At 48.4% G+C, this 26,058-nt stretch overlaps 1 protein-coding gene across 1 annotated transcript; it reads left to right on the top strand.

Annotated features, from left to right (window-relative positions):
- The first annotated feature begins 240 nt into the window (after nucleotides 1–240).
- Nucleotides 241–24,168, top strand: LOC144142384 (uncharacterized). Its single transcript, XM_077673854.1, has 5 exons — nucleotides 241–524; nucleotides 1,460–1,786; nucleotides 3,032–3,130; nucleotides 5,274–5,439; nucleotides 21,340–24,168. The coding sequence occupies exons 2-5, from the start codon at nucleotides 1,648–1,650 to the stop codon at nucleotides 22,766–22,768; spliced, it is 1,833 nt and encodes a 610-aa protein (XP_077529980.1). The 5' UTR covers nucleotides 241–524; nucleotides 1,460–1,647; the 3' UTR covers nucleotides 22,769–24,168.
- Nucleotides 24,169–26,058: the final 1,890 nt, after the last annotated feature.

Below are 26,058 nucleotides of genomic sequence, written 5' to 3' on the forward strand. Positions count from 1 at the left end.
TGGATTGGATTGGATTATTATCTTTATTTTTTATTTCGTAAGCAACGCTTGGGGCGTTGCCGGTATTAAAGCACACACAAAAAAACAACCTACACGATGCGTCTTCAAAAACGGTTAAACAAAGAAATATGCTGTCATTAACGAGGAGAGGTTTTTTTTTTTAACACGTGAAAATCCCTTTTCGTTGCAGCTAGCGGGTACCGTGTTTTCGGTCGGGCAACGCTGTACCGTTTTGTGCGTTGTTGTTTTTTTTCTAGCTAGTTTTTTGTGCGCTATTTGCACTATTTTTGTTTACCAGCGTTATGGCGGTTATGGTGGCTGCCACCATACCAGCGTCTTGTATCTTATGCAACTTCTCCGCTTTCAACAGACTGCGCATGATCTACTCCCCAACTTGACTTGCTGTTTCTGCTGTGCTGATATCTTCCTGTTGGCAGTTGGGGTGGCCCTGTGCTGTAAGCTCTGCGATAGCGATGGGCCAAGACGCTCCAAACCGCTTCCTTCGCTGCTGAAGCATGTCGAAGGTACACTAGATCACTTGTGCAGTGGTCGCGCGTTTTCGGGGGACCAAATTTTCAAATTCACCGGTCTCATGAAACAATAACCAGACAGGAGGGAAAACGAGGCTTCCTAGCGCGGCCAGATAATGCCGCAAGCGCTCGTCATCGGTTAAATGATGCTGTAATCGACTGTCCGCGGTGTCATAAAACTTGATAAGCTATTTTATATCACCCCCCCCCTTGTCAGTACATGCGCACTCGTGCATGTAAAGGATCCCCTTGTCAAACTCGGCCGAGCAGTATGTTGGCGACACCACATGCGAGCAAGTCTGCTCATTTTCAACACACGCTTTCACCTGTTCCCTTTGTAGGGCAGCATTCATTTGTCACTGCAGTTACGGCCGTACGACTACGGCACAACGCAAGTGGCCAGTTGGTGGCACGCCTTTCAACAGAATACTAACGTCCTTGATGCATCCCGAACCCTCCGCCCTGGCTAGTCGCATAACTCGCGCTTTAGACCGCAGCTTAAAATTCCCTCGTATGCTTGAGCCATTCAAGCTATTGCTGTTGCTGCTTTCAGCGTAAAACACAGCTCTGGATAAAATTTATCCTTTTGAAGCAGCCACTGCTGATAAAAAAAAATGGGTGCGTCCGCGTAAACAATTCTAGATTGACCGTGTAGTGGCTGCCCTGTCATTTGATAGTGCTACTCATTCCCGCAGTTGTTGACATTTACCAGTTCATTGCAACGAGTACACAAACAAGTAATGAGGTCAGCTGCAATGTTTTGGTTACCAGTAATCTGCGAAACCCACACTTCTGTCAAACCTTGGCAGCAAGATAACATGCGGATACAAAGGAGGGCTGTCTCCTGCACACAACTCTCCTGAAGGGGCCTGAATGCCCGCTAATTTGCCAACCCATCAAGCTAATGCCCCAAAACACATTTTCTGCAGGCTGCCATCAGTCCGCTGACCGGGTGCCTGTACCAAAAGGGATGATGGTGACGGCCATGTGAAACGTGGACTTAGACAGCCCTTGTGAAGGACTTTGCTCCACATGCGACAGCCTTGTGCGAGTCTCTAGGCAGTCTCACAGTGCCTCCCTTTGTCCTCCCACTGTGCGTATGTAACGGTCCTAAGCAATGGCCACACCAAACACAGCGACAACGTTGACGATCAGCAACTCGACCCTGGCCACACCCGCCAGCATGGTCGGCAACTGTGGCATCGGCGGTGCTACAGGGTCTCGGAGCCTGGCTGCTGTTACCACCCTCGACAAAGGTGCTTTTGGAAGGCAACAGTCTTTCTTGGTCTACTCGAGAGCAATAATTTTGGTCTGTCTGTTTGTCCCTGTATTCCGCTGCCTGGCCAAAAGTTGTACAAGCACAACCCCATTCAGATTTCAAAGGACCCGAGAGAATGCCAGAACTAACGGAGTGTCCAAATTATCGCGAGTACGGTCATAACACCTGAAAAAAGCTTTCAACATCACGAACCTTTTATTGAAGTCTGCAATTGCCGTTTGCTGATGCAGAAGTGTTCAACAAAAAAACAAAATCCGTGGCCGCCGTGGTTGTCGGCTAGTCTGATGGCCACAGTGATGGGGATTCAGCCTTTCATCACTTGGTTGTGCACAAATGCCGTGCATTTGGTTGTCTTCTTTTTTTGATTGTTTGTTTTTTTGTGCCTCCAAGATCCACTCAAGCTCGTTCGTATCCCATCCTGATCTTGAAGTTTTTTAGGTGCGCCTTTGATTTCTGCTGCGAATTTAAATTGGCTGAAGCCACAGAATGCGCTGCTGTTTCCCCGCCCAAACTCGGTGGGGAGTCCAAATTGGCCGAATCGCAGCTCAATCTGTCCAAATTGTTGAGCATTTCCAGCCACAGAACAATGCGGAATTTCGACGGGACCCGACAGCATGTCCAAATCAGCCGAAATTCCGAATTAAGAGAGTTTTACTGTACCGAGTTTTTGTTCGAGATGTCTACCTGTTAGGCAACACTTTTCGAAACTTCTAAATCTTGTAGCGTGCTGCATACTTGTCAGCATTGTTCAGTAGGAGGAAAACATTAGGCTCATCTAAGACAAAACCTAACTGATACTAGTAGTGGTGTTTTAATTCAAAATAAATGTGGACGTAGTTTTTGCGAGAGTAAACACAGAAAACCACGTTGAAAACAATATTTTAACCCCAAAATACAAAAAGAGCCAAGGCTGATGGCTAGAGCACCACGTTCAGCAGTAACAAGAGGCCCCAACAGATGGCATGCAGGCAGTGTGAGCACTGGGAGTTGAATTGGCTTGAGCAAACCTCGATTGCATTTATCGTGGGAGAACTGGTACTGGAGAAGGGGAAGAGCATAAGAGGTGGGTGGGGAAGACAAGGGAGAGGCAGTTACGTGGCAGAAGACGTGCGACGTATGCAGTGAAGCGGGCAGATACACGGTCCTTTTTGTTTTGTATGTTACGAGCACTTGTGTGCACTGCTGTCACATCCTCTCCTGTTTCTCCTTTTTCCCCTCGTAGCTGCCCAGTGCGTCGTTTTGGAGAGCAGAGGAGAGGCCACTCAGACGGACCCTGCATCCTTCAGTGCTGCAGGATGCCAGACGGACACTGTGCTTCCAGGTGCGCTTCTCCCCTCCTCCCATCACATTTCATCTGCGAGAGCATAAAGGCCGCCGCAGGTCGTTATGCCCTCGTCTATGTTGTCTATGTGCTGATCAAACGTATAACCTTTTTGTAAGCAAGGTCTTCCGCTATGCCCAACATGAGAGAGAGAGCAGTCAGTGTAATACTGCACACTGTACCCCCTTTCTGCAGACGAGAAGGCATTGCTGTTCTGTGGCAGCTACTCGCTGAACTTTCTCTTCTCTTTTCTCTTTGATTTAAATTCTCAGCACTTGAACTTGGGGGAACGACTCTTGCACATCGGAGTAGTGGTTCTGATAAGAGCTGTCTACTGGGATGATAGCTCTGGTGTCCATAGAGAGCCTGTCTATACTCGGGGACAACTTTCTGCGGCAATGCAGTCAAGGCTACGGAGCCAAACCACGCCGTTTCATTGCACAGCTCGAAGTAGTTCAACAAAAATTATTTGCTGGGGGCAACCTAAGCTATTCAAAAATGTATACTTTTTTAGTTTTTAGCCTCGCATAGACAATGGCACAAAATTATTAGCCAGAATATGTGAAACGGAGAGCATGATGTTTCAGATTTATGGGAGGTTTTGGTTCCGGCGTCAGCAACTGGCATTGCGTAGGTTCTCTTCAGAAAAAAAAAAAAAAAATGGTGTTCTCGTCGACAGCAGCTTCCTTTCCCTGCGGTAGCGGGCTAACTAATTCACTCGTGGGATTTTCAAGAAGCTTGGGGACTAAAAGCTGTGAAAGCAAACGAAGCAAGTTCTCTGCAACCGGTACGTCCAAGCGAGATTGGCGCAACGGGAACTCCCCATTGTTTCTGCATTTGGTTTGGTCAGCCAGCTGGCCGGCATAAGCGAGCGTACCGTCACACGGCTCAAGGCGGAGGTTCTGCGTTGCACCCTGAAGTCCCCGAAGTGTAAGATGGCCCTGTTTGGCGACTGGGAGACCACCTGAAGTTACCCTAAAGACAAGAGTGCACACTCAACGCGATCCGAATGGGATTTGACTTGGCGCTGTAGTGTGTGCATGCTGCTCAAGCACAGTTGCAGCGTAGTGGGGGGTAGGGGGTGCCAAGTGCAGCCAAGCGGAGCCAAAGAAAGGGGTCGGCCAATAAGAGAGTGCGCACCCAACAGACGGTTGGAGGAGCGCGCACATATGGACAAGTGCGCTTGGCGGTCGTCTCTCGAATGTTCGGGAAAGGAAGGGTAAAGTCACCCACACTCCGGAAGAAGCAGCCGCCCGTCGGGAACGCCAGCGAGAGTTGGCGCACGAACGGGAATCGATCTGCTGGCTTTGAGAAGTTGTGTGAAGCTTAACCATGCAGTTATGGAACGCCAAGCAGCTTTAATATCAGCGTTGGCAGCATTAAATCAGTTGAGCTTTCCTTATTCTTTTCTACATTTCTTCCTTTTTTGTCAAGAAAACATCTTTTTTCCTGGCTGGCATGGTGCCCAGTGAGCTACCGAATGCTCGTTCTTCTAAACTGAACAAAGTTGCATGTTGCCTTTGTGGCTGCTTGAAAGGACACAAGCATCTCTTAAAGGAGCCATGAAGACAAAATACAAGTTGGGTCTATTAGAAAGACTGCTTAGTCCCGATAACAATGATACCAATATCATCGCAATCTTCGAACCAATAACGGAGATATTAAAGAAAACGTGTGAAGCAGTCGCGACCCCCTAGCCAATTTCCCGCAACTTTTCTATGACGTCACGGAACCTTGTTTGTGCGATTGGCGGCCGCCTAACTGACCTGTCGCCACGACACATGACTGGACGTCTGTAATGGGGCCTCTAGTTCCATTTGACCGCATCACTCGAATGCTAACGTGCAGTTAACGCACTGAAAGTTATGTTTTATTGTTGGCCCGTATGACGTCATTCTTGCTCATAACACGTCACTGTGGCGCAAAATTTGAAAGTTTTTAAATACTTCTTGCTTTTTTTTTCGTTAAAAAACATCTTTTGGACCTGTAATGGAGCTGAGTGAGATACTGAGTCCTAGTTCTTCCAAATCAAACGAAGTTGTATTTTCTCTTCATGGCTCCTTTAAGCCTGCATCAAAGACGGCCGCACTGTGCCTTGTCTTCTCACATTGCCTCCTGTTGCTCTTCCCCTTCAAACCCTCAGCAGCCCAGGCGGAGACCCCCAACGTGTTCTGCGAGCTGTGCTGCAGGTTCTTCTTCCAGAAGGGCGGCATGTTCAGGCACTGGAGGCTGCACCACGGGCTGGAGATGTCCAGGGCACGATGGGAGCCCTACCAGTGCCCCCAGTGCCCTTTTGCCAGCAACGCAAAGTGAGTGTGCATCAAGCCGCATAACTCTTCCGTTACGGCGGAAAAACGGCCACTTTTTGAGTGCTTCCACCGAAATATTTCTTTCTCGCGAGCTAGTGGACACATTTAGCCTTGCTGTGCATGAAATTGTAGCTTGTAGGTTGCTCTTCCAAACACATAACGACAGCATTGTGAAAGGTACAATTATTTACAGTTTATTGGTCAAATAATCGGATTTAAATGCGCAAAAAATGTATACACACAATGTATATAGGTGATTGTACTGAGCCAAAAATTTCTTTTAGAATTCTAATATATACAAATCGTTCCTACATTCCTTGGCTATGATTCGATATATTAATCAACGCTGTACACGAAGCTTTGGATCTTTGCAAGCCTGTCAACCTAGCAGAACTGACGTCTGTGCCACTCTGCGAAGCAGCTCGAGGGTTATTCAGTCTCTCTAAAATGTGCATCCAAACATACTTGCTTGTGTTCACAGACAAAATCCTTATCACTTAGTCAAAAAAAAAAAAAAATTGGCGCTCTTGAGAAGCGTGACACATCGCTCTGTAGCGCTAATCTGATGCGAGCGCCAGGCTATCTTGAAGGTGATAATGTGATACAGCGTGGTGCATTTGGCAAGATATCCCTGTCATACATTTTCCAGACCCTACACATCAAAGTAAAACCACAGTTGTCAGATAACAAGTGCGTCTTGTTTGCAGATATGTTGCAAAGTAAAAAATGAACCTTTACTGGCAGCACCTGTCGAAGTCTGAGGCATTTGAACGGGAGCGTCTTCATCAGAACTAAAATCTAACGAATCCACATCATTGGTCGAGTCATCACTGCTGCCGGGGTCACAAAAATCAGCAGCAGCAGCTGCCGAAGTCCTTGCTACAGCTGTCCGCTTGTGCGGAGCGCACCGTGAGACGGACACCATTTTCACCGAACTCGTCGCTACCACGGGTTCAAATTTCACTCTCAGCGCCGTCTCCGCACGCGAAACATCAACAAAACATAATAAAATCGAAAAAGGAGTTGTCAATAAATGCGCCATATGGCGTTAGTTGTCCTCAAGGCGCCATTTTTAGCTTTCGCAGGACATTTGAAATCATCGGAACTCCGTGTCTGATAGCCTATGGCGCCGTAAGAAGAGAGCTAAATGGGGATTGGCCAAGAACCCTGGAGGCCTGGGCTCATCACAGCTGGAACGACACCGAAAGCTAACTGAAAGTCGGTGCTCCGTTCCAAGATCGGTGCAAGCTCGCCACTTCTGGTACGATGCCAAGTGTTTGCTGCACCCTAGCTCTACAATGCCCTAAAAGATACCAAACCTCTTTTATTTACAAAACGAGTGTGCACACCTTAGCTGAGGTAGCATTTTGCAGTAAAAAGAAATGGCGCGCCGTGGAAACAATATTGGCATTGGTGTGGCTCAAACCTGCTTGCTCCAGAACCTGAGATTCGACCTCTAGGCTACTGAGATGGCAGAGCAGAGCTGTATTGGCAGCTACACAAAAGAGCAGCGGTGTACCAGGGGAAGCACTGGCAAGCACCGAAGCATCACTGCAACGAAGCCTGGTTGGCATTGATGCATCTGGGCAAATAGTGCACGCAAACGGGCTGAGAAAGGGAGCACACGTTTCCTTTCTTGTCCCCGTTTGTGTGTGCTATTTGTCGACGTGGCACTGTTTGCTCGGAGAAGGTGCTGGGCTTACACCTGCAGTGGAAGGGAAAAAGCTGTACATATAAAAAGCTTCAGTGAGTGCCCTGTGACACCTGATCCCATGGTTGCTGTTTGAAGCCACTTGTTATCCTTTGAGGGGTGGGGTAGGCTCGTAAGCTCATGGGTCCAGTGGAGTCTTGAACGGGCAACGGGGAGGGACTCCGTTGCGCTCTTTGCAGCAGCGATGGGTGCGTGCACTCAGCCAGCATCGTGCCATTGTCGATGTTTCGCTCCGAGTGTGAGCGGTGTTCTGCTTCAAGGTGCTGGCGTTGTTGGAGGCTTTTCACCACAGGCTGGGCTGTACACTTAGCGTGTGGGGCGTGAGAAGCTGCTTGAAAGCCACATTCGGGCAATTTGTGTGGTTGCACGCTGCTTTGGGGAAGTGTGTAATATTGGTCTACGGACGAAAATTGCGGCGTTCATCGTGCACAGCATTTTTTTGTGTGCAATCCCTCGGGCAGGGTAATGCACGCTCTTTTCAGTTCAGATTGGGCAGTCCTGCGTAACATCATTCACCCTCAGTTGATGCGTGGCCGCGTTCAGACGTCGACATTGGAAGCGGCTGCCAGGCTATTCTAATTCCACTTTTCCCAAGGTGCCACTCCTCATTGTGGAACTGAATACAGGTGTGATGCTCCCCGAAAGGGAGATAGCATCATGCTACCAACTAGGTGGGTCCACGCAGAGTTGAGGGGAAACGAGACAACGCAGGCTCAAATATACCATTTAATTAACAATAATTAGTGCTGGTGCCGGTGCGCTCACCCGTTGAGAGGCTGGGACTCGGTAGAGGTGGGTCAGGTGGGCGGCTGGCGCCGGGTCGCGGAGCCGGGAAGTCTTCCACATGTGGCGTTGCGGTGTGCACGTGCTCGGCTGGGCCAATGGGGGGGGCGGGTGCCGGAACTCTCGTGCCGGGCAGCGCAGGTGGTCCGTACTTCGTTGGACCATGGACACAGTCCCGAGATGAGGCTGTTGGCTGTCTGGTCAACGAAGTTCGGGAGATTCAGAAGCCGGAGGTCCCCTCGTCGCAATTTCGGCCCGGGTTGGGGAGGGAGCGCGCGATCGGATGACTCCTACGGGCGGCTTCCTCGATCGGCCTGGCTGGATGGTGCCCAGTCGGGAGAGAGTCAGGGGGCCTCGTTTGCCATCTTATACCCCCCTTGGGTTGCGTACAGGGAGGGCAAGGACGAGCTCGTTGGGGAATACTGGGGACCGGCCGGTCATCGCCCCGCGTGCGGGCGTGCCACCCTGCAAACCTTCCGGGCGCTTCAAGGTCAACATTTCCGAATAATCGGGGGGCGCATGTTCCGCGCGCGCGTGGTTTTTCCTCGTGGCAGCACGTGTTTGCCCGCGCACGTGGTCCCTCCACGTGGGAGCACGTTTTTGTGTGAGCACGTGTTGTCCGCGGCAGCCAGTGGCGACGTCCGACCGTCACACAGGGATAAAAATCGTGCACCCTACCGTCTAACTATGACGACGGTGGTCTAACACAAAACTTTCTTCAGAACTTCCTGTGTTGTCATCTGTGTTTGCATTCTGACTCACAGCCAGTTGGCACTTTGATTGCAGCGGCTTTCACTTTGACCCTTCACCTTTTCATTTCACACGATGAAGCTTCGCGTTCGACCATTGGCATCGCTGGATGGAAGGGTGCATGATTTTTCTGTCTAGTTTTGAACATCCATGCACCCCTCTCCAATTCCAAACTGCTTCAACCATGTAGTTATGGCTCAATTGATAGACTCCGGAATTATAACACAGCGACCGAGGTTTGATTCCGACCGCGGGAAGTGTTTCTTTCACTCATTCACTTCACCCAGGATCATCATCGTCGTCATAGAAAGTCAGCTTTCCCGCAGTACGTTTTCGACGCGACATGTGCCATCAGTAAGACTTAGAAAGATTTGCTTTAAAGTGCTCGAGCACTTGTACTTTGCAAGGAGTCATCTCTCCCACTGTGACAGCAGTGTTGTTCTGCAACAACACTTTGGGGTGATTTCGTGCACATCGTACCAGAAGCGGATCTGTCGGGCACAAAATACTGCCTCATTTAGTGACAGAGTGTGGTAGTTTCAACTTTTACTCCATCACCACTGGTGTGTTGAATGAAATAATGCTGACGAGACAAGATTATTGGCATAACCTGCTCTGATCATACAGTTAAAACTGCTTCATGTCCAGTTGTCTAGAAGAGGCAAAGAGGTTTTAGAAGTTTGTTCAGTGTAATTCAATTAAATGTGTACTCTTGAAAACATTTGTCGCAAATCCTCGAGTGCAGCATAGGCTCCGGAACGATCGCCGGGTGGCGCTGCACTCTCCCCGGAGGGGGAGTACGCCGGGCCGGCGGCCTATTGGGCACGTGCTTTTTTCGCTGCGCGCGTGCTGCATTTCTCGCGCTAGGAAGAGGGCTGGGTAAAATTTTCTTTCGACTTATGAAAGCATACACATTAGCACGTGTCCAGCAAGTTCGGTTTACACGTAGAGTAGCTACTGGGTCCATTTTTGCCGGTGCTTGTCTTGTCGTCTGCTAGAGACGCGTCGTCTGCTACGCGCCGGTCGAACGGCCGAGCGCCCCGGCGGTTTCACAGCATAAAGAGTGGTCTTGTGAAGCAGACGCCTCCCGGCCCGCTCCTCTGCGTCTGGCAAGTGCACGCGCAGCTCGTGCTGTCTCCCGCACCGCCTGAGGCATCCAGCCTCCTTCTCACGAATGTGATGAAAGCGACCGCCGGGTGGGCGAGCCACTTAAGCCAGCACGTACAAAGGGCGGCGGGAACACTCCTCACTCGCCCGAAACGAAAAGATGAAACTGAAAGTGAAGCAAACCCCCCATATTGTTCCATGGTCAGCTGCCATGACAGTAACAAGGCGAAAGAAGAGTATCCATTCGTTAAATTCTGCATATTCCCCGCGAAAGCACACCAAAAGGATAGACGGTATCACTGCGTGGATCACTGCGGTTCGAAAGGTGAAATAAGTTGACACAGTTTTGTTTGTATCTGTGTGCTTTCAGTTTACATTACCCGGCTTTGAAAATTCGAACTAGTGTTCTAACGAGTCCTCCCCTCTACACTTTTTTTAATGCATGCTGCCAATGATTGTTTTCCGCTATAATAAATGAACTTCGGAGTTGTTTAGCTGGTGCCGTTCGATATCGTCCATATATAACACAATAGGTTGACATTTTTCATGGGTGAAAAAAAAACGTTTCTAGCGATTTACCCGGCTGTAGTAGCCCTGGTCCGTCTTGTCATTGTGACTTGTGTTTTGGACGGGATTGCTGCGTTGTTCGCTTTTTTTCCCACATTTAGAAATACTGGTAATTAGAAGAGGTATACACCAAATTCTGTATATTATAGTAATTAAAAGTTATACGCCACAAGCTGTTCTGTTGTTTCCGCGAACTGTCACGCTAACCCATACTTGTACTCCAAGCGGGTGACAAACATTGCGAACTAAAATTTCTTCAAGGACAAGTAAAATGGAAATGCGGCGCTGTCAGCGCACCCCTTAATTAGCGTGTGCCTTTCTAATGCGTTTTTATAAGATGCAGCTGATTGTTTCAAGAGTAAGAAATAACCTATTAACCATAATCAATCACATTTATCTTACATTTCTTGCAAGCGTCAGTGTTTCTGCAGTCCAGAAAGTCCGGATGTCAGAAGCGCGAGCACGCGAAGGGAGTAACAAACAAGAGAAAAGTGCACTGTGACCAGCTGAACAGCTGTCGCCTTGCAGAAGAAAAGAGCAACCGACGACCGCCGAACAACGCGTTTCCCCCCTTAAAATCGTGGGGCAGTCTGCCGGTCGAGCGGCGGGAAGCAGGCGGCGTGTCTGTAGCAGACGACAAGACAAACGTCGACAAAAATGAACTCAGTAACTACTCTAAGTTTAAACCGAACTTGCTGGACACGTGCTAATGTGTATGCTTTCATAAGTCGAAAGAAAATTTTACCCAGCCCTCTTCCTAGCGCGAGAAATGCAGCACGCGCGCAGCGAAAAAAGCACGTGCCGAATAGGCCGCCGGCCCGGCGTACTCCCCCGGAGGGGAGAGGGCAGCGCTTCCCTCGCCCGGCAAACTTTAGCTTCGCCTCCCTATAGCTTTAAAACTAGGCATATGCAAATATCCGAAACTTTTGCTCACAGTTTTAATGCTTGAAGTATTTAAAGTTCTTGAATATACAAAGTTTACGAATGATGGAATAAAAGTTGGCTCTGCCACGTGGCATGCAAACCTTTAGCCCTTTCAGTCACGAATTATTATACTCACTGCAGAAAAATTCCATACTTGGAGGTTTAGCAGTGTCAATTGCCTAGAGGTAAGAAAAAAAGGTTCCGTCTCTCTAGAATACTTATTACGTAAATGGTGTCGTGCCCTCATACGGAGACACCATTACTCAATCCTGCTTTTCCCTATAAAAACAATAAATATCCTGAGGTGGTTTACAAACAAGGAGGTCAAATAATAATTTCTGCACATGAAAGAGGTGTTTCGAGCCTTTATAAATTATTTACGCCGCAGTAAAAGAGAACTTAGGACGGCAATGCCCCGAAGCTCCCACAAAACTTGGTGGCGTCCATTTTAAAACGATGTTTATGAGTGCGGTTCTGCCATTCCACATCACATGGTGCTACCTTTCACTTCCGTAGGTTTTGAACATCAGCCGCACTGCTCTGCAGCCTGAACTCTTTTCGTTTTCACGAGGAAAACGACGAAGTCGCGTCTCCATATGGAGACACGGTGACTGAAAGGGTTAGGCATCACCGCATAGCATGACCTTTCAGGTTGACTTTCTTGCGTGACACCGAAGCTGTGCAAGAAAGCTTGACGCGTGCAAACCTTGTGCGAGACAAGTGTGTGCCAACTCTGGCGTATGCTACACCCGTCACACGGCAAATCTAATTACATTTAGAGCGAGTGTCATTAGCTGTGAATGTCGTTGCTTTGGCGCTGCATGAGAATACTAAATGACGTTTACGTGAATGGTGTCCGGTGATCGAATGAGTTTGGGGAACACACTCGCATTAGCTTCCGAACCAAATGAGCAGTCTCAGCAGCGGTGGGCCATCAGTGAACATGCGAGCTTAAGAATAAGCTGTAGAGTACTGTGTAGGCTACCAATCAATCACTATTTTCTCTGCGTGTTGTTTTATATAAAAAAAGAACTGGGTCATATCCACTAACGTGAAACCTGCGTAGGGGCGAATGAGGCAGTGTATAAGTGTGGCATGCGGTTTTGAAGTTATGATGAAGTGTGTAATGCGGTTTCGATGCTGAGCACTCGGCATCTTAGGCCTTGCTGTAAAAGTCTCGTGTCTTTGAAGCACAAAGGGGTCCAGCGCGAGGCATTGTAAAAACAAGTGTCTCAGTGTGTTCTTTTAGTACGCGTTACGTTATAGTGTGAGGCATTGGAAAACGAGTGTCCCGGTGTAAATGTGCATCTAGAATTCTATGAGTTTCCCAATCCACACTGCTATCATTGTCAAACGACATTTACTTCATCGTGGAGACCTGCACAGCCAGGCTGAATGTCATTCGTAGCGATGAACAATGCCATTCGCTTTGAATGGCATTATATTCGCCATGTGACAGGGGTTGAAATGGAGTGCTGTTTGCACAAAATTTATAAGGCAAAGTTTTTCATCAGTGTAGTGCCATGCATGAGGAATTGAAAGTTGCTACTTGGCTTGCAGTGAAGTCATACCACCACTAATATGCGTAGCATATTCTAAAGGACTGAGGGGACCAATCGAACATATGCAAACTAGTCCACTTCTAACAATATCCAAGCGTAAACGAAATTCCATCATTATAACCGATAATTCTTATAACTGTGTTGCGAAACAGAAAGACGGGTCGTACTGCTACTTATTTGCAGAAAAGAAGCCATGGCTGGTCAGCCTTGTTTGCTGCACGCGAAGTTGGTGCACATCCTTTTCGCGAGCATCTATAGGTGCTTCACCTAGCCGAGAAAAAGGTCCTTGGCGTAAGCGAAGTCCCTGAGGGACTGGATCAGTGGGCCTTCTGCGAAGACACTACCTGAGTAGGCTGCGGAACCACGTTGTCAGAGTTGTCACTCGGCATCCTCGATTGACCAGTCCTGGACGGTCCCCGGGCAGTTTGAGAAAGCCTCATAAGAATACTAGCGAAAATCGAGCTCTGGATCACGTTTTAGGCAGTCCGTGGGAGATCCGGGGCTGATAACCGAGGAGGCTCACTGTCACCGCTGTCCACAGCACGTATCTGCACAATCTGCACGTATCTTCAGTGAGGCACTCGGACATTTACAAAATATCGGCCCTGACGTTTCTTCAGCGAAAAAAAAAAAACGAGGCAGTTGAAGAGGCACCCAGTCAAATTCAAAGCGGAGCACCCATGGCACAAGCGAACGTGCGAGCGAACGGGGCCAGCTCGCGAGTGGGCACGGGGACAATGCCAAAGCGATGGCACAGGGAGGGGGGTTCGGAAGGAAAGCTGCTCTCCTCCCTCTCCTCCTCCCCCGCTTCTTCGTAAGCTGAGAGGTAAAAGGAATGCATGGCACATCATGGCACGCTGCACATGCCGTCAGCGCGGAGACCCGGTGGCAGCTAGTGCCCACGGTAGCCAATTCAACTGTTACATTCGATATCGTGGCACTGGAGAATTGTAATCAGCTATTTGTTTTTCCACAGAAAGCATGCAACAGTGGACAGTGCCATAGTTGTTCATTGTTGTACAGTTAAAACCCGATCCAGCGAGGTCACTGGGAACCGCAAATTATTTCGTTAAATTGAGAACTTCGTAAAACCAGGGCTCACTTTACAAGCACCTGAATCCGAAAATTCCATGTCTAAAGGGAAGTGCATCCCAGCAGGTACCATGACATCATAATTGTAGCGGCCGTGGTGCTCGCGCTGATAATTTAAGCACTGTACGAAAAGTTCGCACTGAAAGTAATAATAAAACACTACGGTTTCTGGGGGAAATAAAGTTATTTCCTGGCAAAAAGGCCTGTGATTTTCGCCTGCATGCGCTTCGTTAGCATTGGCCAGACAGACTTTTCGTAGTACGCAAGCGCGGTCAACGTGTTCTCGGTTCCTTCGTGAGATCCAAGAACACAGATCCGAGCGAATGCACTGGCGTTGGGAAAAACTGCGAGTAGGAGGAGCAAAACTTTATCTCAAAAAAGGCCGCGTCTGCAGTGACCTGGAGCTTCCGAGCCGAATCCCTCCAAGCTGGCTGCTGCACCCAACAGAAGTGACGTACGTTAACAAAAAGATTGCCTAATTGCATAAATTGTAGTTAATATGTGGGAGGGGGACATAGGTTAGAAAGATTACAAGGCTCTGTAAAAATGAAAGTGGGTGCCTTGTTTTTTTCCTCCTAACTTGGAGCAATATAACTTTGTGGCGTTCTGACAAAAGACATGCCTAATTCCTCCTTTTTTACATGTGTCTGTTTGTTGAAATAATTCGTGACATTGGGGATGGCGCTGAGGCTATTTCGTTAGTTCGAGTCAAAAAAGCATTGAGCCGTATGCGCACCTGTGGGGGATCCAAATTTGTTCGTAAGACCGGGTTTCATTACATCAACTTTTGACTGTATCTCATGTATTGCAGATGATGGTATCATTATAAGTGGACTTGACTGTACCGCCTGTATTTACGGTGTAATGCGGTATCTACATCTCCGTGGTAATTTATGCCAAATTTTTGTTTCATCACTTCGCCACCTTGTCGTAAACCTTTTTTGTGTGTGTGTGTGTGCCATTTTCTTTAAGCACTAACACCTGGACCCTCTGATGTCCTATGCAGGTCTCCTGACTGCCTGAGTTATCTTGTTTTTTCGTAGCTAACTTGACCCCGACAACGTTCAACGCACGAACCCTGTCTACCGAGGAAAGCCTAGCTGTGCTACGAGAGGGGCTCTCCGATATTAGGTGGAATATCGTAGGGTTAAGTGAAGTAAGGGAGCTGACTAGAGGGCATATTTTGTGCTACAGAGGACTCCAAGAGAAAGAAAGGACATGGAGTGGGATTCTTTAGTTAATCCATAGAGAAATGGCAGGGAAGGTGGAAGCATTCTTCAGCAGTAACGAAAGAGTTGCAGCCGTCGTAGTCAAGCTAAACAAGCGATTTAAAGGTTGTACAGGCCTATGCACAGACAACTAGCTGCGGTGATGAAGCCGTAGACATTTTCTGCGAGGACATGGAATCAGCTATGAAGAAGGGCACTGCATAGGTTCATGATTGTGATGGGAGACTTCAACGCAAAAGTTGGTGAGAAACAAATGAGAGAAAGGTCAGTGGGAAACTCTGGAATAGACAGTCGCAACAGTCGGGGAGATACACTGCTGGGATTTGTGAAGAGAAATAACCTGCCATTGACGAACACATTCTTCTGCAAACGAAAGAATAGGAAATGGACATGGAAGCCCCCAGATGGTACAACAACAAACGAAATTGACTTCTATATTCTAAGTGACAACCCTGGTATCGTGCAGGACGTAGAGGTGCTAAGTAATATGTGGAGCAGCGATCATAGGATGGTTAGATGCAAGGTTAGGTTGAATATCAGAAGAGAAAGAAGGAAACTCGTGAAAAATAAGAAATCCAGCATGGAGACAGTCAGAGCCAGGACGGAGGAGTTCAAAATAACTCTTCAAAACAAAATTGCACTTCTAAATAAGAAGAAAAATAGCGTAGGCGGGCTGAATGGCAACCTAACAATGGCAATCACAGAATCTGCAGCAGCTGTGGCACAAGCAGCAGATAGGAAACGCACTAGAAAACCAAGAAAATAAAGGAACTAATTACAAAATGTAAGAACATGAAAGTGTAAAGTATGGTGGATCAAGTTCAGTTAGCAGAGCTGTCTAAATTGATTAATGGAAGTAAGTAAAACAAAGTGTATTCGTGCATGTAACATGGCAGTTATCGAGGGAACGCTGCAAGTAGGGGGAAGCTTGAAAGCAACTAAGAGGAAGCTAGCCATTGGCAAAGACAGAACGTACATACTCGAGAGACGAGCAGGGCAACATTACGCACAACTTGTACGAGATAATAAAGGTAGCAGAACGATTCTCCATCAGGCTGTATGCCAGTGACGTTATACCAGAGGAAACTACTGAGAGTTCAAGTTTAACGCGCGATGCCCCACTAGTAACTAAAGAGGAGGTAGGAGAGGCTCTCAAAGGCATGAAAAGAGGAAATGGTGCTGTTGACGAGGGCGTGACCGTGGATCTCCTGAAGGAGGGAAAAGACACTACTGAAAAACTTGCTGCACTATTTTCGGAATGCTTTGTGAAGGCGGCAATCAAATGCATTCAGGTGGTAGAACACATAACGGGGGATTTTTGAGCCAAGTGTGAGCCCCATGCGTTGTACGGATAATTTGTAAACAATTTTTGAAGGTCGCCTTTTTCAGCCGATGAGCGCGACGCCGCAGCGAGCCGACCGCGGCTTACACAACGGCGATCGTGGCTGACGCAACGGCGAAGGCGCCCCTGATTCGCCCAATCGCCGGCGAGGTCGGCCGCCAGCGGCGTCACTGCCATTGGCTTCCGGCTGCTCTTCCTCCTTCCTGCGCGATCCCGACGCAACGGCGGCATAGGCGGGTTCGCAGCGATTGACGCGTGCCTAGGCGCAGGAATGTAGCTGGTGCAGAACGGAAGTCGAGCGTCGCGATTTCACATGGCTATTCCCAGTGTTTCCAGCTGCTTTGAAAGAAGCAGAGAGGGGGAGGAATCGATCGGCAAGGGGGAGAGGTGTACTTAATTGCTTCTGGCGCAGCTAATACTGAATGTAAATCAATAATTCCAACGGCATTGCATCGCTATATTTGTGCTGTGCGACGATACAATCCTTTTGTAACTTTTGCAGAAGGCTTTTCTGGGACCCAAAAAGTGCCTGTAGCCTAGAAGAATGCCAACACTATCCTGATTCATAAAAAGGGAGGTAGCAAGGACCTTAGGAATTACCGACTTATTAGCCTACTCTCAGTTGTTTACGAGCTTTTTACCAAGGTTATATTAGCTGCATAGGTGACAGCCTGGATTCCCAACAACCCAGAGAGCAGGCTGGCTTTAGGAAAGGGTACTTGTCTATGGATCCCGTTCATGTCGTCAATCAAGTGATAAAAAAATCCGCAGAGTACACTAAACCCTTTTACATGAAATTTATATAGTATTACGAGAGAGCGTTTGATTGCATACTCACCGCAGCCGTTTTAGTAGTAGTAAACGACCAGGGGAATAGAGGAAACCTACATACGACTTGTAGAGGACATACCGTAAAATTCCGAGCAAGCGCCCCCACCCGTGCAAGCGCCCCCCCACCACTTCAGTGCTAATTTCAAATTTCCGCGCCGTTCCGGGAAAGCGCCCCCCCCCCCTCCCCCCGCGCAGTTATTACGCACCGCGTGCAGGCAACACTGGCTTGCCGGATCCAGTCTAAGAATCCAATCCAATCCAATCCGACTTCAACTTCAACTTCGCATCCGGGACGCTACGCGCCATTTCTTTCTTTTGGCGGTGGTAGGTCATGCATTCCTACACAGTTGCAAAGAAAATCGAGGTGATCCGATGGCACCGAGAGCACGGGAAAAACTTGCAGCAGACCTCTCGACAGTTCAAGCTCGACCCAAAGTGCATAGAGGAATGGGAGAAGAATTTCGGCAATCTCCTGCAGCAAAACTTCGGAAAAGCAAAACTTCGACGGAAGCTAAGCAACGGCGCCCCAGTGTTCAGCGAGTACGTGGACGATGCGCTGTTCGAGTTCTTAGAGAGCGAAAGAAGCGCAACCGTCTCCTGTCTGAATATGCTGTGAAAACGAACGAGAGCCAGAGGACGCCCGAGGAATCTGCGGAGGCAGTAAGCGCCTTCCGAACTTCTGCGAACTCCCTGCGATTGCGAAATGACGCCAAAAGGCAACTTTAAGAAGCCGTCGCGGCAGCAGGTCCTTGATTTTGTTGCCGAGGCGTGGGCTGCTGTACCGGGGGAAACAGTGGCGCGCTCCTTCAAGGGGTGCGGCATTGCAAACGCACTCGATGGTTCCGAGGACGGCGACCTGCACGGCGGGCTGGCAGATGTCGGAGCCGTGGTGGCAGAAGACCAGGGCGGACTGGAAGCCGAGTGCGCCAAACTTTTTTTTGCTACAGACTCTGAGGAGTCTTTCGATGGTTTCGAAAGTGACGAACAGCAGTCAGATCAAGCCATGGCACCCGAAGACGGGCAGCAGAGTGCTGCGAACTTTTTTTTTTTTTGTGCTGCTAAGTTTTTCAATGGTTTCCAAAGTAACTAACAGTAACATCTTTTGCGTAATAAAGATCATCTTCCTAATTAAAGTTTAAAACCACGCGCACTGCGTTTTTTTTTTTTTCGTAAAAACAATTGTCGCCGCCATCTTGAATTTCGGTGCCGTTCCGGGATAGCGCCCCCCCTCCACTTTGCCGGTAATTCCGACTTGCTGAGGGGGGGGCGCTTGCTCGGAATTTTACGGTATATAATGGATGTGCGGGCGAAATAACACTTTATAAGCAAAGTGATAAATTCCTGATCCAAAAGGGAGTAAGACGGAGATACTACAGTTAAACCTCGATGTAACGAACTTCAATGTAACGAAACCATCGATGTAACGAACATCAGAATTTTTCGTAACTTCAAGTGTATGCACACCATGTATTTTCACCCTCTGTGTAACTAAGTCCCGTTTGCCGGAATTTCAATGTAACAAAGTTTCATGGAGAACTAGGCACGAAATTTAAGTTGAGGTATATTTTGGGAGACGCAAGCGCCAAAATGAGGTCTCAACAAAACGCAAACGACAACACGGGCCACCCAATGCCGCAGATGGAGCGAGCTGCGGGGTCTGTGAGCGAGCCCCTTGCCTACAAACTGCGTGGCGTGCATACACGGCTGGCGCACTGTTTCTGTTTCTGTCAGAGCTTAATCACCTATGCGGGCATCAGCGTGAACCCCATGGAGCGTTTTCTCCCCGCAAATACGCAAAACACGCCCCGCAAGCCACAGGCGCACTGGCGCAGCCACGGAGACCACCCGCACGATGTGGGTAGCTCCAGAGACCGCTTCCAACCGCTCCCCGAAACGCAACTCGAAGGGCAAATGAGAGGGTCACGCGAGAAAAAAAAAAAAAAAAAGCGGATAACGTGGGCGAAATTTTCACAGTAAAACGTCATACGTGCGCGTCGCTTACTAAAGCGCCCATCAAATATCCTCCGCAGTGGTAAGCCTAATCGCCTCTCGCGGGGCCGCCGCTTTGCCCTTCATTCGAGTTCGCTCATGCTTGTTGGGTTTCATCGTTCCAGCAAGCATTTGTGAATCTTTATGAGCCTTGCGCACACGTTTTTTTCACACCCGCGTCCGCGATTGCGCGCCGGCGGCGGCTTCTGGTGACTCGCGCAGGACGCGGCAGTGGGAGGAGCCTGACCAGTTTCGCCAATGGGGAGGCGCGGCGCGCTCCCTATGGCGGCAGCTTCGAAGCGTTCAGCGATGCTGGCTGGCCAGACGATTAGGCTTACTGCCGCGGAGGATATTTGATGGGCGCTTTCGTAAGCAGCGCGTATGACGTATTACAGTGAAAATTTTGCCCATGTTATTCGCTTTTTTTCTCGCATGCCCCTCTCGTTTGCCCCTCGAGTTGCATTTCACCGAGCGGTTAGAAGCGGTCGCTGCAGCTACCCACATCGCGCGGGTGGTCTCCGCGGCTGTGTCAGCGCGCCTGTGGCTTGCGGAGCGCGTTTTTGCGGGGAGAAAACGCTCCATGCGGTTCACGCTGATGCCCACGTAGACGATTAAGCTCCGATAGAAACAGAAACAGTGTGCCAGCCGTGTATGCGCGCCACGTTTTCTTTTGCAGGAAACGCTTCACGGGATGAACACTTCATTATAACCGCGAATTTCAATGTAGCGAAATTTCCATGTAACGAAGTAAATTACGAATTTTACCGACTTCGTTACATCGAGGTTTAACTGTATCTCGCCAGAACTATTCACAGCATGTCTGGAGGGGGTATTCAGAAAGCTGGACTGGGAAAACACAGAATTAAGGATTATTGAGAATACTTGAGTCATTTGAGGTTTGTGGACAACATCGTCTGTTGAGTGAGACTGCAGAACACCTGCAAACAATGCTTGAGGAACTACAATAGAGCACAGCCATGGGGATTAAAATAAATATGAATAAATTTAGCATAATATTATAAATCTAAATAAATAAATATAATGAATATAAAGTAATGAGGAATAAACATGCCAAAAGCATCCCCTTCAGCTTCGGAAATGAAACGTAGAAGCAGTAAAAGAATATAACTACCTTGGGCAGATGGTTAGTGCCGAGCCCAACGACGACAGAGAAATCTGGCGCAGAATAGATATGGACTGGGGAGCACTTGTCAAGAACCCCGAAATGGGTGACAGAGTGGATAGCAAGAGATGGGTGTAGGAGAAAGGGTAGGCCAATAACGTGATGGAGAGATGAAATACGGAACTTCGGGCGTAAACGGTGGACTCAATTAGCGTAGGACAGGAGCGGTTTGAGGTTAATGGAAGAGGCCTTCATCCTACAGTGGACCTCATTAGGCTGATGATGATGATGTTTCAGAAGCTCCATGCATATTAAACCAATTATATTCATAATCAGAAATATACAATTGAATATGCGGTGTTTTTGGTGTTCTTATAAAAATATTCTGTTTGGTTCGCACTCCAAAATTTGATATTTGCATACCTCTACATGAAACCTTTTCTAAGCGACCACGTTTAGCCCTACAGGCTTACGAACACCATCGCCGTTTTTTACTGACTAGTGAGGCTATTGTTGTCCACTTCGAGCTGGTTGTGACGGCATTTTACAGAGCAGAACGACATCCCTGCCCATTTGCTAGGGCTGGAAACGGACCAAAGATGTAGTCGAATTGCATCGGCAATGTTACTTGCAACAAAGTTATGCACGTGCATGGCACTGAAGGCACTGAAATGTCAGCGTCTGTGAACTGTTGGGGTGTAAACAAATGTCATGTTACTCGGTTTGACCAGTGGCCGATGTGGCGGTGTTAAAGTAATGATGAAAACTTTCTTCACTCGCTCTTGTTTCCTTTGTTTTGACCGTTGTTTGTCTGGAGTGTGAGTTTCTTTTGTGGTGCACAGTAGCCTACTGATGTTCTCCCTTCTTTTGTTTTGTCCCCCCCCACACAGGGAGCTAGTCCTGGTGCACGAAAGGACTCACGAGACAGAGAAGGCCCATGCCCGCCAAATCGCGGCTCAACGCTGCGCTCAGATCCTCCGTGACACAGAGTTCATCAAGGACAGTGTCTGCAGTTGCTGCAAGGAACCAGCTTCCCGTGAAAAGTGTGAGAAATACCAAGACGGCTGCGAGCCCTGTGCTTGCCGCCTGTGCCCCCAGCACTCTTCGGAGGTCACCGAGGATGACTCCAGCGTGAGAAGGCTCGTAAAGAAGCAACACATCTGCAAAGTCTGCTTGAAAGGCTTTCGTCGCCGAGACGAGTTGGTCGCGCACGCGGTAGTCCACACCGACGGGAGGCGCTTTGTGTGCGATATCTGCCAGAGAGGCTATCTCCGCAAAAGCTCCCTGGTCTGTCACAGAAAGACGCACACGAACAGCAGGCCTTTCGAGTGCAGCGTTTGCCAAAAGCGCTTCCAGTACAAGCGCGCCCTCAACACTCACTCAGCAGTCCACTCAGGTGAGAGGCCTTTCGAGTGCAGCGTTTGCCAAAGACGCTTCAACGACAAGCGCGCCCTAAACGCTCACTCAGCGGTCCACACGGGTGAAAGTCCTCTTGAGTGCAGCGTGTGCCAAAAACACTTCCACCACAAGCATGCCTTAAATGCTCACTTAGTGGTCCACTCGGGCAAGGAGCCTTTTGAGTGTGAAGTCTGCCAGAAAAGCTACCCTCGCAAAGACAGCCTAGACGCCCACCGGAGGACCCACACAGGCAACAGGCCTTTCGAGTGCAGTGTGTGCCAAAAGCGCTTCTTCTACCACCGATCCCTAGAAGACCACTTGACGATCCACGCGAAGGCTACGAACCTGGAGTGTGACATGCACTCAAAGCGATTCGCTCCAAGACGGGATGCAGACGTGCATTCAGTGACTCACACAGGTGAGGGACCTTTCGAGTGCGACGTCTGCAAGAAACGTTTTCTCTGCAAAGAAGGGCTGGAAGCCCACACAGTCATCCACACGGACAACAAGGTCTTTGAGTGCGAGGTCTGCTTCGACTGCTTGTCGTCCAAGGAAGACCTAGATGCCCACTTGGCCTCTCCCCACCCGGCGTCTGTCGAGACGAGCAGAATGCCATACGAGTGTGGCGTTTGCCAGAAGAGGTTTTCTCGCAGGTACCTACTGCTGGCTCACAAAAAAACGCACGCAGAGCGCACTGTGAAAGCTCACCGCTGTCATACTTGTCGGAAAGCCTTTGCTTGTGAGGAAGCCCTCGCAGAGCACGAGAGGACAGCACACTTGCGTGAGAAGCCGTACGAGTGCATTGTTTGTCACGAAACGTTCCCCCAAAGAGCGGGACTTGTGAATCATGACTGCACGTTGATAATGAGCCGAATGGCTGCGGCGTCTGCACAGACTGCTTCCATCGGAGACTTGGAGTAGGTGATCACCAAGGGATTCCAGTGCAATGAATGGGTGACAAGTGCAGTGCTTTTGAAGGCTTAACATCAAGGGATTCCCAGCTGGTCTTCAGTCTGTAACAGCCATATCGGCCCTTGCCATTGCTGGGCCCCCATTGCCATACAATGGCACAACCAACAGTTAAAGTCCTTACGGTTAAGTCATACTTTCAACCAGGATGCCCTACAAGTGTAGCCAAAAGTGTTCTGCAAAGCCTTTTTGCAAAGCACCTGTGAAGTGGTGCTTTCATGGCACAAACAGCATACAAGTGGTGCGCTTTTAAACTCGGTGCGTTCTCTTTCTTGCCTCTCCAAAGCTTGTGGCAATTCCAAAAATGTATGTGTATTCTAAATTTATGCTCATCAAAGGGGCTCTTTTAAAGGAGCCATGAAGACAAAACACAAGTTTGTTTGTGTTATTCAAAAGATTTTGTGTTTTATAGTGCCCCCAGCGCTTGTCCAAATGCAAGCGATGCTTTATTCACTGAGAAATTAATTTAAGTTACAATTTTGATTTTGCCGCTAAATCGTGCGTTTTCGCGGTCTGCAATGACATCACAGGGCCTTGTTTACCATTAGTGAGCCTAGATGGCACCACCACACCGCGGCAAGTCGTTTTCTGCCCTTGGTTTGTTTGTGTACGTATTTGTACCTGGCTTTTTTTGTTCATGGAGACAATCGTTTCGAGAAACATGGTGATCGCTCGACAAATACGGTCACGCAAGACATCGTCGCTTGCGTCAATCGGCAAGTGTCGTCTGAAACAACCCCAAAGCCCAGCAGTCCTGTGCAGCTAAACCAAGCATAGTGCGCGCAGTACCAACAGCAGTATACGCATCGGAACTTCTAAGTTTACGTGTGCTTTCGTAACTTACACTGTTTGCCCCACTATTCTTTGGGCTTTAAAAAGAATGTGCCCTAAATTTAAGCGCGAAAAGCTCGTTCGGCAAGCTTATAAGCTGTGCCTAATTTGCGTTTGCTTTTGCCGCCCTCCCCCAATTGCAGAGCTGTCTGGTATGACATCATAGGTTCTGTTGTGGGAAATGAGCTAGTGGGGCACATGGCCATTCCATTTTTTCCTAATTATGTAGCTTATCTGAGCGAAGTTCACATTAGAAGTGGTGTCAGTATGATTCTAACTAGGCAATCTTTTGAATGAATTAAACTTGTGTTTTCTCTTCATGGCTCCTTTAAAGACTGAAGTGTCGGCTTTTTGTGCAGTCTTCAGTGAAAATGCTTGCTGCTACTCAAAGCAGAGATCAAGGAGACAGAACTTGTTGGAACAGTGGAGTTGGCTTCTGGAGCTTTCTGCTTTATAGCTGCCCGGTTGTTATTAAATGTACGCGATAGAGTGAATAAATGGCAGTTATAGCCAACCAAAAATTTTCCCTCGCTTGCGTCAAATGCGTTGATTGTGTTATTAAAGAATTCGCGAAACTGGAAAATTTTGCGACGATGCCCTACGTTTACAATGCCCACGTGTCTCAAGCTGCAAGTGGTCTGTGCTTTGTTTATTTTCAGCCTTGCCTCTTGAGGACTGCGTTCACAAAGTCAGTATGGTAAATTCATCTGCTAGACCTGTGCAGTAAGTCATTTGACAGCTTGGCGAGAAAGGTAGTCAGGGTTGGCAAACCGAAGGTGCGACGATTACATATTGTTAGGGCAGTATTTGAATGCACTAGAGTCACCAGGATTTTATGGTGCTCGATATTTGGGTCTCACAACCAGGGGCTGGCCATAACAGGTAAGGACAACTGTGCAAAAGTTGAGCAAAGGAAGCGTTTTTCAGAGAATGAACCTCCCAAGCAGACGCCATTGTGTAAGCAGGCATAACGAGTTAACTTAGGATAAGATTCATAGTTCACACTGTTGCATGCGTCAATCGCCCAGTGTCGTCTGAGACAACCCCAAAGCCCTGCAGTCCTGTGCAGCTGAACCAAGTACCAACAGCAGCATTCATCGGTACTTCTACGTTCATGTGTGCTGTGGTAACTTCTGCTGTTTGTCCCACCATTCTTACTGCCGTCAAAAGAATGTGCCCTAAATTTAAGCGGAAATAGCTCGTTCGGCAAGCTTACAAGCTCTGCCTAATTTGCGTTTGTTTTTGCCGCCACTCACGGTGCTGTCTGGTATGACATCCTAGGTTCTGTTGCGAGAAATGAGCTAGTGGGTCGCATGGCCGTTCCCATCTTTCCTTATTGGTGTATAGTCTGTTTGAGCGAAGTGGGCGTTAAAAGTGGTGTCGGTGTGATTCTAACGAGGCCGCCTTTTGAATGAAACAAACTTTTGTTTTGTCTTCAGGGCCCCTTTAAGGATGTCGCCTTCCACAACACACATTCCCACAGCCTGGGCTCCAAGTTGGCCGTACCTTGTCAATGTTGATAATCTGTTCCACGACAAATTTCGTGTTCCCATCTCCTCCTTGTGCGGATTCCGAAGGGTCTTTAGAGCTTGCACAGCTCGGTTGGCGCCATATTGCTGAACTGTTCCTCCGGATTTATCACGGGCTTGCTGAACTGTTTTTCCAAGCACTTGGTTAGCCTCTGCACTTTCACTTCGAAGCAGTGCATTTTTCATTCCGTCTCTGCAGTTCATCTAATCAGGTCAAATGTCGTCTGGCATTGTTCAGCTTTCAATTCACTTTCCAGGTGTTTCCGACAGTCTGAAGGCTTGCCTGAAGCTATGTTTTCTTGGTGTGCAGTATCCACTGGCTGCGCTTTCAGTATTGTGTTGTTCTATACGAAGGCATTTCTCTTTTTCTCGTATGCCATTAACACTGGTTCCCCAGATATTCTGGCTTACGTGTACTGATGACGTGAGCAAGCACTAAACCGAGTTTTGCTCTCCTTGGCACGAGACAGCAACATGTAGGCTGGGTAGGATGAAAACGGAGTCGGTACGGCAGCTGGAAGCAGCAACTTGCGTATGCTTTCTACCTTTTAATTGTCTGTGGTGAGGTAAAACAAAGACGCAACGGTCCTGGAGCTAGGAGCAAATTAAACCGTCAGCGAAGCAACGAAGCACCCCGGACGGGACATTCAAATGAATTCCCCTAATAGAACAGTGAGTGGGATTGTTGCCTCTGCCTGCATGAATTTCAGTGCAAAATGTAACGTTTTAAATAATAGTATTACTCGGCTTAAAATGCTTTCTCCCAATCTCAACCTCTTGTCTTTTTTACCTTTCCATGTCCCGAATCACCCCACTAAGAAAATGTTCCGCAGCTGGTCATATTGAAAGTTTTCTTTTGATAGCCCATGGTGTCACAGTTCC

This window comes from Haemaphysalis longicornis, unplaced genomic scaffold (genome assembly GCF_048455015.1).
Source record: "Haemaphysalis longicornis isolate Haplotype H1 unplaced genomic scaffold, Haemaphysalis longicornis Haplotype H1 scaffold_6, whole genome shotgun sequence".
NCBI lineage: Eukaryota > Metazoa > Arthropoda > Arachnida > Ixodida > Ixodidae > Haemaphysalis > Haemaphysalis longicornis.

Bases quoted from the DNA above. Each gene is read 5' to 3' on its own strand.
- LOC144142384 (XM_077673854.1), top strand. From the start codon at position 1,648: ATGGCCACACCAAACACAGCGACAACGTTGACGATCAGCAACTCGACC. The intron at 1,787-3,031 runs GTGCTTTTGGAA...TTCCCCTCGTAG, and splicing joins TGTTACCACCCTCGACAAAG to CTGCCCAGTGCGTCGTTTTG. The intron at 5,440-21,339 runs GTGAGTGTGCAT...CCCCCCACACAG, and splicing joins CCTTTTGCCAGCAACGCAAA to GGAGCTAGTCCTGGTGCACG.